At 33.2% G+C, this 15,066-nt stretch overlaps 1 protein-coding gene across 1 annotated transcript; it reads right to left on the bottom strand.

Annotated features, from left to right (window-relative positions):
- Positions 1-3,750: 3,750 nt before the first annotated feature.
- On the bottom strand, positions 3,751-13,978 carry Sardh (Sarcosine dehydrogenase). Its single transcript, XM_075310407.1, has 4 exons — positions 13,519-13,978; positions 8,514-9,701; positions 7,986-8,128; positions 3,751-4,748 (listed from the first exon to the last, which is right to left on the bottom strand). Exons 1-4 carry the CDS (start codon positions 13,927-13,929, stop codon positions 3,800-3,802), a joined length of 2,691 nt encoding a protein of 896 aa, XP_075166522.1. The 5' UTR covers positions 13,930-13,978; the 3' UTR covers positions 3,751-3,799.
- Positions 13,979-15,066: the final 1,088 nt, after the last annotated feature.

Here is a 15,066-nt window from a genome sequence, read left to right as displayed (position 1 = left end):
ACATTATTTAAACGGTTTTTTAACTGCTAATGAACAATAAAAAATAACTTTCAACAAAATAAACTTATAAAAGTTTTTTTATTATTGTAGCTTTAATAAAATTTAAAAAAAATAATATAATACAAATTAATTATCAAATAAGAGGTATATACTTGAATTCTCTATAGAAATAAAATTTTGGAAAATTTTTCTATAAAAATAAACTTTTGGAAATTTTTTCTAAAGAAATAAAATGTTGACATAATTTTCTATAGAAATAAAATTTAACAAATACAATTTTGGAAAAATTTTCTATAGAAGTACAATTTTGGAGAAATTTTCTATAGAAATAAAATTTTTGAAAAATTTTTTATAGAAATAAAATTTTGCAATAATAAACTGTTGTTATAAAGGTTATAACAACAGTTTTTTGTCTATTGAAAAACTGCTGTCAGTGTTTGCTTTTTATAAAAGTTTTTTTTTATTATTGTAGCATTAATAAAATTTAAAAAAAAAAATAATATAATAAAAATTAATTATCATTTCTCTCCAAATAAGAGGTACTTGAATTCTCTATTAAAAAAAATTTTTGGAAAATTTTTCTATAGAAATAAAATTTAGACAACATTTTCTATAGAAATAAAATTTTGGAAAAATTTTCTATAGACATAAAATTTAGACAACATTTTCTATTGAAATACAATTTTGACAAAATTTTGTATAGAAATAAAATTTTGACATAATTTTCTATAGAAGTAAAATTAAAAAAAATCTATAGAAATAAAATTTAGACAACATTTTCTATAGAAAAAATTTTTTTTTTCTATAGAAATAAAATTTAGGAAAAATTTTCGATTGAAATAAAATTTTTACATAATTTTCTATAGAAATACCATTGTGGAGAAATTTTCTTTAGAAATAAAATTTTGGAAAAATTTTTTTATAGAAATAAAATTTTGACATAATTTTCTATAGAAATACATATTTCTATAGAAGACACAAAAAATTCTATAGAAATAAAATTTAGACAACATTTTCTATAGAAAAAAAAAATTTTGACAAAATTTTCTACAGAAATAAAATTGAGGAAAAATTTTGAATGAAATAAAATTTTGACATAATATTCTATAGAAATACAATTTTGGAGAAATTTTCTTTAGAAATAAAATTTTTGAAAATTTTTTTATTGAAATAAAATTTTGACATAATTTTCTATAGAAATACACATTTCTATAGAAGACATAAAATTTTGGAAAAATTTTCTATAGACATAAAATTTAGACAACATTTTCTATTGAAATAAAATTTTGACAAAATTTTGTATAGAAATACAATTTTGACATAATTTTCTATAGAAATAAAATTAAAAAAAGAAAGCTATAGAAATAAAATTTAGACAACATTTTCTATAGAAATAAAAAATTTTGACAAAATTTTCTATAGAAATAAAATTTAGACTACAAATTTTCTATAGAAATACAATTTTGGAGAAATTTTCTTTAGAAATAAAATTTTGGAAAAATTTTTTATAGAAATAAAATTTTGATATAATTTTCTATAGAAATACAATTTTCTATAGAAGAAAAAATTTTGTACAAATTTTCTATAGAAATAAGATTTTGGAAAATTTTGACATAGGTTAGGTTAGGTTAGGTTAGGTTAGAATTGGTTAGGTTAGGTTAGGTTAGTTAATTTTGACATAATATTCTATAGAAATACAATTTTGGAGAAATTTTCTTTAGAAATAAAATTTTTTAAAAATTTTTTATAGAAATAAAATTTTGACATAATTTTCTATAGAAATACACATTTCTATAGAAGACATAAAATTTTGGAAAATTTTTCTATAGACATAAAATTTAGACAACATTTTCTATTGAAATAAAATTTTGACAAAATTTTGTATAGAAATACAATTTTGACATAATTTTCTTTAGAAATAAAATTAAAAAAAAAACTATAGAAATAAAATTTAGACAATATTTTCTATAGAAATAAAATTTAGACAACAAATTTTCTATAGAAATGCAATTTTGGAGAAATTTTCTTTAGAAATAAAATTTTGGAAAAATTTTTTATAGAAATAAAATTTTGACATAATTTTCTATAGAAATACAATTTTCTATAGAAATAAAATTTTGGAAAATTTTGACATAGGTTAGGTTAGGTTAGGTGGCAGCCCGATGTATCAGGCGCACTTAGACTATTCAGTCCATTGTGATACCACATTGGTGAACTTCTCTCTTATCACTGAGTGCTGCCCGATTCCATGTTAAGCTCAATGATAAGGGACCTCCTTTTTATAGCCGAGTCCGAACGGCGTTCCACATTGCAGTGAAACCACTTAGAGAAGCTTTGAAACCCTCAGAAATGTCACCAGCATTACTGAGGTAGGATAATCCACCGCTGAAAAACTTTTTTGGTGTTCGGTCGAAGCAGGAATCGAACCCACGACCTTGTGTATGCAAGGCGGCCATGCTAACCATTGCACCACGGTGGTTGACGAAATTTTCTATAGAAATTAGATTTTCACAAAATTTTCTATTGAAATACAATTTTGACAATTTTTTCCATAGAAATAAAACTTTGAAAAAAAAATATAGAAATAAAATTTTGGAAAAATTTTCTATAGAAATAAAATTTTGACAAACCGTTCATAGTAAAAGTGTGTTTGTCATTTTTTTGGGATTTTTTTAGTTTGTTACATTTGTGGTATATATTTTTTCAAATTTTAGGAGGTTGTTTTTGGCACGAGTGGTAAACGTGACGGCGTAAAACAACATAGACAAATTTTGAAACTCTCAGAAATTTCACTGGCTTACTGAGTGGGAATAACCCACCGTTGAAAAACATTTTGGTGTTTGGTCGAAACTGGGATTGAACGCATGACCCTTTGCAAGGCGAGCTTGCTCGATAGCTCGCAGTAAAAAATTAAATGATATAAAAAATAATTGCAATAGCACTAAATTGAATGGAATTGTAGTAAAATGAAGTGAACACAACTAATTTTATTTTTAATTTTAGAAAATTTGGTACGTTTTTTTTACTATTGTCTATTCCAAATTAGTAACCAGAGAACTTGTTTCACTTCTTCGCATAGCAAAGAGGCGACTAGATGTCTGGCCATGCAACGTGAAACCTTAATTCTTAGAAGAAAATAAAAACTAAAACAGAGATATCACCATTCCTTTCATATCCAGGATCATGGTGTAATTAATTATCAAATTAATATTAGGAGACCTTTAAACCAAATAAGCAGACACAATGTCTCTGCCTAGCAAACATAAAAACTACCAAAATATTTATGCTCGTGTGGCTAGACTAATTGAGATTTTCAAGTACGGGATAAGTGTCCTTCAACATTTCCCATTTTTTTCAACATTACCTACAATTTTGTTGTTGTTTTGAATGATGATCGTATGTGCATTATAGAAGAAAGGATACCATACCCTTGGCAGTTATTAATTGTCATGACACTTAACACCTATGGTCTACCACTTTGGTAATTTTTTGACTACTTCATTGAGGTCGGATCCATCTTCTTGGAAAAAGGACTAAATTCGGTCGTAGACAAATTTGTTTCTTTTTCCAATACTCCATAAAAATATGGAATGTCATAATATTTCATCTGAAGCATAAAGAGGAGGGTTATGCACGGATGAAAACAACTTCTCCAATGTCCCATTTGATGGATTTTCAAGAAATTTAATTTTTTCTTTAAGTGGGGAACTATATCGATAAAGATAGATATATAAAAAAACTACTGTGAAATTATATTTAAATTTTTATTTCCAATATTTTTATTTTTATTTCAATGCCTTTAGTATTTACCTAAAACCCTTTTACCTTCCACATCGAAAGGACTTCTCAAATGACACTGAGCCTTATAGCGTTTACCCATGATATCAATTTCATAATCACCCGATTTAATGTAGTCCACATCCACCTTTGAACCATCTGGTTTTTGTATATAAACTTGACCCAATGGTTTGCCCAAATAGTAGGCATATTCAGCTCTTCGCAGGAAACCAACAGGCTGGCCATTACGATACACACCTTCCAAGCCCCAAATTGGAACCTGCTCGTCAAGGGTCAAATAAGCCAAACGTTTCCTAATGCCTTCTTTGCGTTGTTTCTCAATAGCCTCTTTGCCTTTGTATTGACCTTCTTTGCGGCAGGTGAAACCCAGACCAGCTTCCAGAGGTGTATCATCGGGACGTAAATCGAAACTCCATAAATGATATCCCTTCTCACTACTCAGCGAGTACAAAGCACGATATCCGGCATTTCTCAAATTGTCTGGCTTGCCAACCTTCATTAGCAATCTGTAGACCTTCGAACAATAATCCCTCGGCACATGTAACTCATAACCCAATTCACCTACAAAACTCACACGCAGTAACCGTACTCCATATTCACCAGATGAATCTTTGCAGGAGGTTAAAACTGTACTATTTGGTGGTATATTTTCATCAGTCAATTCGCATTGGACAATACGTTGAAGAATTTCTCTTGATTTGGGTCCCTGTATAGAAATTACACCCAAGTCAGCGGTGACATCTCGAACATTGGCATTGAAACCTTGACGCCGTATTTCATCAACCATCATGGTGTATGTATAATAGGCTGAAGCACCACCTGCAACTACATAATAGCCATGACCCTCGAATTTCGGATCATGTACTGCTCCAGAGCCAGAACTCAATTTGGATATGGTGACATCAGCTTCCACTCCACCATCTTTGTTTAGGGCACAAGTGTAGACGGTTCTGAAATATCAAAAGATGGAGACAGATTTAATTATAATAAAATTGTTGTCCTTCTCTCTGTGTCAACTTGCACAAAAAACGAAGATGACAAAGTTATTTTCATCCTTAAGGAGGGAGCACCCCTATATTAGATCTACGGAAATTCCGTCCAATAAGTTCATTCTCATTCCTTCTGAAGGTTCTGTATAGACTGAATGAAAATTTAGAGCTATAATTGATTGATGGAATCGATCCAAAGGAATATATGCTATGACAACATTACGCCTACATCTTTGTATGGCGGAGGTAGTCAGTCCCCTACTGCTCCCGAAACCTGCTGACGGATAGAGGGGCTTGTTAAGGTCGCTTAAAACGTACTCAAGGATAATTCCGCATAAAGACCGACTGATATGCTTACTCAGAAGTGTGAAGTGATAAGAAGAGCTTCTGACAACATTCGAACGGAGGTAGAAAATCTGATATCGACTAAATCCTAAACGATAACACCACAATTTTGGGGAAGTAAAAGTACAACTAGGGAGAACTCAAAGAAGGACGTTAATAAGGTCGGTGAAGTCTCGAACTCGAAGTATACCATCAAACAGAAGAAGAATGAAATAACTGATAAAGAATTACAGCTGTTGGCAGGATGTTCCGAAGGAGAAGCCTGAGGCTCCTTAAAATCCCACGGTATAAGAAAATATGATAACATGTCAAGTAGAGCAAAAAAATGTCGCTTCAAGTAACCTGAGAAGACCAAGTACTATTCCCAACATCTGGTTCTACCCCCAGAAGAGTCTTAAAAATCATAATTCGTTTAAGGGTGGACTAGGTACAATGAAATCACTCGCATTTATCGAATTTTCCGTGAAGAAAGAAGGACAATGGGCTGAATAGTCTAAGTGAGCCCAAAATAGCGGGCGGGTACTAAACCTAACCTAATCTAACCAAGGAATTTCAAAGCTTCACTAAGTGGCTTTACCGTATTGGGAAACGCCATTCGGACTCGGCGAATCTTTTCTTTGAGCTCAACATACCAATGAATCGGCCAGCACTCATTGAGAGGAGAAAGTTCATCACATGTGTTATCACAATGGACTGAATAGCCAAAGTGCCACACGGATGAAAAAGACTGTTTTTCATATGTTTGGCTATAAACATTATATGTTTGGAACACAAATTTTTAAACACAATATTTTTGAGTGCAAGCATATACTGTTCATAAACTAGCATAACATGTTTGGGACATATATGTTAATATGTTAGAACATATTATGTTTGGGACATAAAATGTTTGTAAATATAATATGCTTGGATGCAAACATATATTAATTTAGAAATAGCCTATAAACATATATGTGTTTAGTAGCTTGGAGCGCTATTTAACAGGGAGCGATATTGAATTAAGTTGGTGGTTGTTGCTTGTTATTACAAAATTAACATTTTATTTTTCCTTGGGCAATTGATCAGCTACTTCTTTGATCCTTACAAACTGTGTGGTCCGCTGTTCGAATCCCCGTCCGGCAAAAGGTAAAATTAAAATAAAAAAAATCATACAATTGAATAATTTCTTCTACAATGTTTGTATTACAGAAAAAGGTGCTAAGAACTAAAAAATCTCGTGGAAGTGAGAAAGATGTCGGGGAATATACAATTGGGCAGAAACAAAATTTTGAGCATTCAGGTCGAAAACCTATGTTGTTAGCACCTATATTACCTGTATATTTTCATAATTCATTATGATTGTAAATATATAAATAAATAAATAAAATTTTGAGCACAATATTGTGTGGGAGAATTTTTTTAAGCATATAATATTTTTGGGTGCAAAATGCTTCCAAACATATTATATGGTCACATAATAACATATTGTTTTTTGGAAGACAACATTATTGAATTTGGATGCAAAAATACAAAATGTTTGGAACTTAGACTACCCAAACATATATTGTTTAGACCAATATGCTTTCAAACATATTATATATTGGTAGAGATCAAACATATAAATGTTTGGGCAATACCCAAAAATGTATATGCTTGAAGCAAAATATGTGTGGGAGTATATGTTACAGAAGCGATTTTTTGTAAGGGTGCACCTAACCTTATAATTACGACCAAACTATCTACACGGACGAGGAAGAAGGATATTTAAAAGTGTATGGAGCCATTTTTTTACGACATCAATAATGTGGGAACAGACCAACAATCTGCTTAAACACGTTTGCGTTTAAAGAGAACATGCTGAGACTTTAGTGGATGCAAATTAGCAAAATGATGGGGTATCAATATTACAACATGAGGTTTTAGTTCGATAAATGGAAATGACGGTGAATGGTTAGCATGACCGGCTTGTATACAAAAGGTCTTGGGTTCAATCCTAGATTCGAGCAAACACCAAAAAATTTCATCGGCGGAATATCAACTCTCAGTAATGCTGGTGACATTTCGGAGCTTCTCTAAGTGGGTTCGCCGTAATGTCATGAAACGTCTTTCGGACTCAACTATAAAAGGAAAGTACTTGTTATTGAGCTATCACAATAGACTGAATAGTCTAAGCGAGATTAACAAAAATGGGCTGCCACTATACCCATCCTTGGCAGGGCGTTGAGAAAAATGGAAGTTTTTCAGCAGTTTCAGTTTTTCAAGAAAGCAACGGTCCTCTTTTTGGTCAAGCATGGATCAGGTCCCCTCCCTAGGATGTTCGTAGCAATCTCGAAGAGATGATCACAATTGGTTACCATGATCTTGTTATTTAAGACTTTGTGACTTCTTTCTTAGGGGCTACATAAAAGATAAAGTCTACGGCCATCTTCGATTCACGACCTCAAAAATAGAATTGATAATGGGGCTATCGAGCATTTTGGTCAGTCAAAATTGTATGAATAAGATTTTGTCCGTTGGTGTCGAATGGTATTTCAAAGGGATCATGTCGGACCACTTTTAGATATAGCCCCTATATAAACTGATCCCCAATTTTCATCAAATTCGGATTAAATTTGGTTAGTGATATTAAAATATCGGTCCATAACTATATATAGCCCCTATATAAACCGGTCCCCAACGTTTATTTTTAATCTTCATGAAGAAATAATTTCATTTGAACCGATTCAAATTTGATGTACGATATCAGTACTACCATTCGAAAATTGGTATTTAATCAGCCTTTTTTTATCTACCATAGACACCGTATGGACCAAATTACAATTTCGAGGCTAATGTTCAGAAGTTTTAAGATCAATCAATTTTAAGAAAACTTACTTCTTTGGATCACGATTCGTATTTCCTGTAAATATCCAATCGGCAGCCTTTTGGGCATCAGGACCTTCCAAAAATAATTTACAGAAGTAGCTCATATTGAAGACAACAGCATTATTGCGACAGGCCATTGCTTCTGAACCAATCTATGAATTCCATATTAAGATGTTAAATTAAACACAGCAATGGCACACAGAGGCGGACAGGAGCACACGGTTTACACAAGCATTCATATAGGCATATGGGTGGTTGGATGAGTGTGTATGGCACCAGTTGTGTTATATCAGTGAATAACAAACAATTTAAGAAAAACATCCGCAATCCAGGACGGACGAATGGACGACGGACCATTGGTTTAGGTAAATATCACACCAAATTTTGCACAAGAAAAACAAACCGTAGCCAAAGATGAGAATCGTGTGGCACGTTCCATATCATATCACAGCAATCACATGGAAGGAAATAAAGAAGATAAATAGGATGATTAAACTAATATTTGGTATTAGCCTCCATGCTTTCATTTTTACTCACCAAATCATGATGATCGGAGAAACTGCCATACCTTAAATCACCCTCTAGCACTCCTTCATATGGACAATTCTTGTGGCGTTCGTTACCATAACTACCATACCAGTCGTAGGTTTTTACAGGGGCTGGCTTTTGTAAAAAGAAACCAGGACGTTCCCAGCCTTGCTTCTCTTCCATAAAGGCATTGTGGGCCAGCATATCGTCATGCAGAGGATCCTTTTGGAAATCACGACCAGCCAAAGGTTGATCATACTTAAAGACCATACTGTAATTCTTGGCATAACTTTCATGGGATTTCTCACTGATCCATTTGTCGGCACGATTCTGTTTATCGGTGAAACGACGCAAATCGAAGCCGAACATAGGCAAATCAGGCTTCCCATTGAGGATCCAAAGGGCGGTTTGTTCACCACAACCGCCACCGAACATCATGCCAGCCGAATTGAAACCGCAATTGTGATAGAGACCAGATATTACAGTATCGGGTCCCATTAGGGGTTTATGATCGGGCGTGAAAGATTCGGGTCCACATACCGTACTCTTTACTCCATAGTTGGCATAGGTGGGACACAATTTGACAGCACCATTCAAATGAGCATCGAACACCGACCAATCCAGATCATATAAACCGAAATGGAAATCCTTGGCCACTGGATCCAAAAGTATAGGATTTGGTTCATAGCCACCCATGCAAATGGCATCACCTTGTATTCTAAAGTAAGTGGAATAATCATGATCTCTGATATTGGGTAGACCTCTAACGCCTGGTATCGATTCGGAAACAATGTAAGCATGTTTCATGGGTATTAAAGGCAAAAATGAACCATGTTTCTCAATCAAATCTCTTCCCCAGACTCCGGTGGCATTTACCACATTTTCAGTTTTAATGGTTCCATATGGGGTTTTCACACCTACAATCTTTTTACCCCTGGCCGTATTCTCAACCACCAAATCATCCACAGGGCAGTTTTCAACAACTCTTGCTCCATTTTTAGTAGCAGCTCGAGTCAGGGCGGTACATAACATAGCTGGATCAACAACACCATCGCCTGGTGAGTATAACGCACCTATAAAAGCTTTAGGATCCAATAGGGGAAAGACTTTCTGTGTCTCTTCGGGTGTTAGAATATAGTTCTCAATACCCAAAGCATTACCCACTGTGGCCAATCGTTTGTATTCATCTAAACGAGTCTGTATTTTTTTAGAAATAAAAATGTGTGTTAAAATTAAATAAAGTTTGGTTTGGCTATAGCAAAATGGGTAAAGCTCTGTCATTTAAAGAGATTAATTTTTATTAATAAATTAAACTAAATTAAAAAATGTAAAAAAAAAATAATAATAAAGTAAAATAAAATGTTCATATGTTAATGTGATTTAGAAAAAGTTGTTATAAATAAAAGGTAAACAAATTGTTCGTAGAAAATAACATCGCGGTGAAAACATACCAAAAATTTTTTATGAAAATAAATTATTTTAAGAAATTGGTTACTAAACAAAAGTTTCGAAATAAGATAAATATAATATATAATATAAAATATAAAAAAACAGCATTTCTATTAAATTTGCTATAAATATAAAATATCAATCAATTTGGCTGTCATAAAAATATAAAATATTTTGTTTATGTCTTTTTGCAATTTTTGCTAATATTTAATTTTTTTATTGAATACAAGTTTTTTAAAAATGTATTTTATAAAATTTTTTATGTTATTGTTTTTGTAGTATTTTATGTATGTAAAATAAAATAGCTAATAAATATTTTTTTTGTATAGCAACTTTGTTAGCAATCACATCTTTACCATAAATAACATAAAAAATTGTATAAAATACATTTTTAAAAAACTTGTATTCAATAAAAAAATTAAATATTAGCAAAAATTGCAAAAAGAAATAAACAAGATATTTTTAGGAAATTAAAATTTGATTATTGTTTCAGAAAATAACATTTGGCAGATTATCAGATTTTAACGAAACGAAAAGGAAGCCATCAAAATTTTTTTGAGAGCAGTGGGAGTCTTGCAATTTAAAATGGATATCTTATTTCGTAATATCTGTGCAGAGAATCATGAATTCGGATTTATATGCTCTTAAAGAAAATACTTCATAGTAAAGGGGAATTTCGTTTGAATTTTCGCTTCGGTGGACAGTATTTTTCCTTTGGGTGCAGATCCCACATCCAGCCTAACCACAATCAAATTGATAGATTTGAGCTACAACTTGATGTCCTACCGCATTCTTCTCATTTAGTCCCGAATGTCTTTTTTTGTTAATGCCAATTAGGCTATATTACATAAATTGTCAGATTTTAGTTCTTTCTGTGAACAGTGAACCCGTCAAGACACTAAAGCCAATTTAATTGTATTATAGTTCATGGTAATTATTAGGTTTTAAGTAAAATTTCTCCAATATGAAAAAATTTCTTTGACTGATTTTTGTGGACCTTAGTTAAATGAACTAAAACATGGGGAAAACTTATACGAGGGTTGCCTTTTATATTCCGCCCATTGGTTATACGTACTCAGAACATTTTGATGTACGAGTTGTTTACAGCAACTTAAAAGATTCATCTCGCCCAAACTATGGAACTAAATCGTGAACATTTTCGTGCTATAAGATTTTACAACTTTCGACGTGGATTAAGTCAACAACAGTGCATCGATGAATTTAATTAAATTTTTGGCGATGAAGCTCCGTCAAGGATCAGTGTTTATCGATGGAATGGTGAATTCAACCCAGGTCGTAGTTCACACCAAGACGAATTGCGTGAAGGTCGTCCAAAATCAGTTGTTGTTCTGGAAACCGTTGATGCTGTGCGCCAACTGATATTGCAGGATCATCATGTGACCAGCATACATTCAATATTGCATGAACATGTGACCGTCAAAAATTTTGTTCGCATTGGATCCTACACAATTTGTCAATCGCTCAAAAAAGGCTAGAGTCGATTGGTCGAAAGCTTTGAAACACGTCTATGACAACGTGACAGGTGATGAATTATGGATTTACGCGTATGAGACCGAAAATAAACTGCAGTGGACTGTATAGGTATTTCAAGATGAGCCAAATACAATAAATCCCAGCAAAAAATGGAACACTGCTTACAAAACAACCGAATGAGCGCTGATTTTTGTGGATGTCCCGATGTCCCGATTTAGAGCAGCTTCCACATAGTGCTGATATAATTGCTCATTTTAATAGAAATATTGCTCAGAAGTGATATATAATCTTGAGTATAGCATTGTTGGCGTGAAGGAAAACATCACTACCTTTCATGTATCTATACTGCATGATTTGGTTGCAATAACGTAAACGTATGATAATAAACCAGTTTGATTACTCGTTTACGTAATTGCTACCGATTCATGCAGTGTGGAGGCACTGCCTAACTTATTGTATACCAAAAAGCGCAACTAAACTCTTACTGCTGAAGTCACAATGGACTGAATAGACTAAGTGAGCGTGAATCTTAATCGGGCTGCCACTTTAACCTACTGCTGAAGTATTTTTTGTTGGGATCCCAGTTGGTACTGCCTCTCTCCCTTACAATCCTGCTGAAATAGTGCTCCATTTTTTGCTGGGATGTTGCTCGTGCACAAAGCACTTCTCGTTTTTCGGAAAAACTGGACAGGTCGCAATCGTACAAAAGCATTTGTTTGCCAGTTGTCTTTCAAGAAATCAGAAAACCCAACTCACTCTTAACCACGACAATGCGAGCACTCACACATCGACTCAAACAACTACATTTTTGAGCAACCAAAACATCGATTTGATGGGTCATCCGTCATATAGTGCTGACCAGAGAATGAAGCCCACCCATTTTTGTCGGCGGCGGCTTGACGGCTAAGCCGATATAAATTTGTCTATGGCGGACAATTATTTAGTATAAAATCAATTTGAAGTTATTCGAATGGTAATGAGATTAGTTGTACAACCAATCTTACAATCAAATTCATTAAAAAATTCTGAGCTAAATTTTTGCAAAATTATTGTAGCAGTTTGAAATTGATTGATTATGTGTGAAAGGTTCAAAATTTTGGCAAAAAGTACGGCAATTATTAATACATTTTTCCGATTTAAACCGATATTTTTAATTAATAGGCGGCTAAATTTGAGTCGAGATGAGTCGACATATTCGGCGGCGGCGTCGACGTCGACGGGCAAAAAATACGGGAACTGAAATCGGCGGCTTTATTTCCTGGTCCCGACTCAGCATTAATTTACTTCGTTTTGTTGCCGTGCGTAAAAACTAAAATGATGGGTCAACGATTATCGGCACCTGAAGAAGCTGTTGACGCATTAATAATGCATGTTTTGGAGATACTTCAATCAGAGTGGCAAAAGTGTCTCGACTGTTGGTTCAAACGCATGCAAAAATGTATAGATCTTAATGGCAAATATCTTGAAAAACAATAATGCGATTTTCGATAATTAATATTTGTTTTTGTTCTCTAAACCCGAAATATAAAAGGCAAACCTCGTAGACATATGAAATAATAAATGAATTTGACAAATATGTTTTGTTTGATTTGATTTCGCTAAAAATGTCTATGATTAACATAAATTGTGCCCATTTTTTGAGTGTACTGGTCCAAAAAAATACATTTTGCTGCATGGATCCTTCTTTTTGCAAATTTTTTAATGAATAGTTTCAGTATATATGTTGTTTTTAAATTTAGAAGCATTATATTCATTGAAATGATTTAATTAAATTTTTAATACTACACTCTAATTGTATTATCAAAATTCTATTGATAATAACAATAAAACCTCATACGCTCTTAGTTTAAATGTATGAGGAAATTCATAGATTAATTTCTCTTTATAGTCCGGTTTTTGACCTCAGACTATATTACAACAAATCAGCTTTCACTTATTACCAAGATTTGTTTAAGAAAAAACGAGATTCTTATCACTTGAAAAGAAAGAAACACAACATGATAGAGCTTTCCCACCAATTACTATAGTAAAAATTTTGCTGATTATTTGAATATCTCTTCCCATGACCTACATCAGAGTGGGCAATAAATACACCACCATTTTGTATCCATCCAGGATCTAAACCGGTCTCCTGTTCCAATTGCATAAGCATATTTCTGGAATTGGCCAACAATTGAATATCCACATCATTGGGACGTAGACGCCATACTAAACCAGCTGTATGCCATGTGGTTCCCGCAGTAAGTTTTGCACGTTCCAATAGGACACCTTTAACACCACGCTTGGCTAAATGATAAAGTGTATGGCAACCGGCCGAACCACCTCCTATAACTACGACATCCGCGACGGAAGGTATTTGAGGTGTATGAGATGCTGCTTCCGATGATTGCGAACGAGATTTTACCGCTAAAGGAGCCGATTTCAAAGTAATGTCCTTAGTAGAGACACCACGACTAATAAGATTTTTACTTATTCTCCACATTTGGTTTTCTTCCTTCGAAAGTTTCAAACGATCACTATGACTACCCGGATTAGACTGAAATCATAAGAATAATTTTCAAAACTCTTTCACTAGTTTTTATTTTAAATGAATGACCCTGTGAGGTCATTTCGAGAGATAAGGTATGGTCCGCAATCAAGAGATAGACAAGCCACACGTTTTTTTCTATAATCCCCCGATAACATTTGAATTGAAACGGAGGCTTGAGAATTCCTATGAGATGATAAGGAGGAAATGTTGTCCTCTACAATTTCTCTTAAAAGCAAATAAGAGAATGTGTTGAATTATTTGAGTGACAAATATTTCTCCATAAATCATATCCTTTTTTTTTGTTTAAAGATAAGAGAACCATTTGTACTGCGAAGTGTAATTCAAAATGTTAGTTTCAGAAGTGAATAGTTTTAATTTTCGTAATTTTAAGGTTTGATAAAATCTGAATTTCAATATTCATTCACTTATGCTCAATATGACGCCCTTTTGCATATAGCCTAACTGTTGATCTGAGTTGGTAAAAAAGCGCAATGAAAGCTGCAAGAATGTACACGCAGAGACGGAATATGATCACACTAAACATGTTTCAAGAGCAACAGTGAATTTGTCGCTGGATACACTGAAAAAAAATGCATGCCTGTTTCCAAAGATTTTGTCTTTACTTTAACAATTTTGGCATTGATTCCGAGCCAAAGAAGCGGAGAATACAAGTAAGGATACTTTTAAGACACATTTCTCTTTTAAATTTTGGTTTTGTGTACTTGCTTCTAGGAAGCAAATTTTAATTTTTCGTTTTCTCAATTTTTTTTTCTTCATATACTATCAAAGTCCTTTAAAAACGAGTTAACGACAACTTTATTTTCCAAATTCACAGCCTGTTTCTGTATGTCGAAGGATCACTATCGATCGACTGAAATGGAGACAAACAGCTGAATTTATAACGAAAAATCAGCTGTCTCTATGCATTTCAGTCGATCGATAGAGCTCGTTCGACATGCAGAAACAGGCTGTCAGACTCGACTTCCAGTAGAAATTATGCTATGTTTTAAGCCACCGTGGTGCAATGGTTAGCATGCCCGCCTTGCATACACAAGGTCGTGGGTCCGATTCCTGCTTCGACCGAACACC

Source organism: Haematobia irritans, chromosome 5, assembly GCF_050003625.1.
Source record: "Haematobia irritans isolate KBUSLIRL chromosome 5, ASM5000362v1, whole genome shotgun sequence".
NCBI lineage: Eukaryota > Metazoa > Arthropoda > Insecta > Diptera > Muscidae > Haematobia > Haematobia irritans.
Note: the sequence above shows the minus strand (reverse complement) of the source record. Positions and strands in the feature narration are given on the sequence as shown.

Coding starts and splice junctions, on each gene's coding strand:
- Sardh (XM_075310407.1), bottom strand. CDS start 13,929: ATGTGGAGAATAAGTAAAAATCTTATTAGTCGTGGTGTCTCTACTAAG. Junction 9,702..13,518: donor TATTTATTGCCCACTCTGAT/GTAGGTCATGGG, acceptor AAAAAAATACAG/ACTCGTTTAGATGAATACAA. Junction 8,129..8,513: donor TCTCCGATCATCATGATTTG/GTGAGTAAAAAT, acceptor TGGAATTCATAG/ATTGGTTCAGAAGCAATGGC.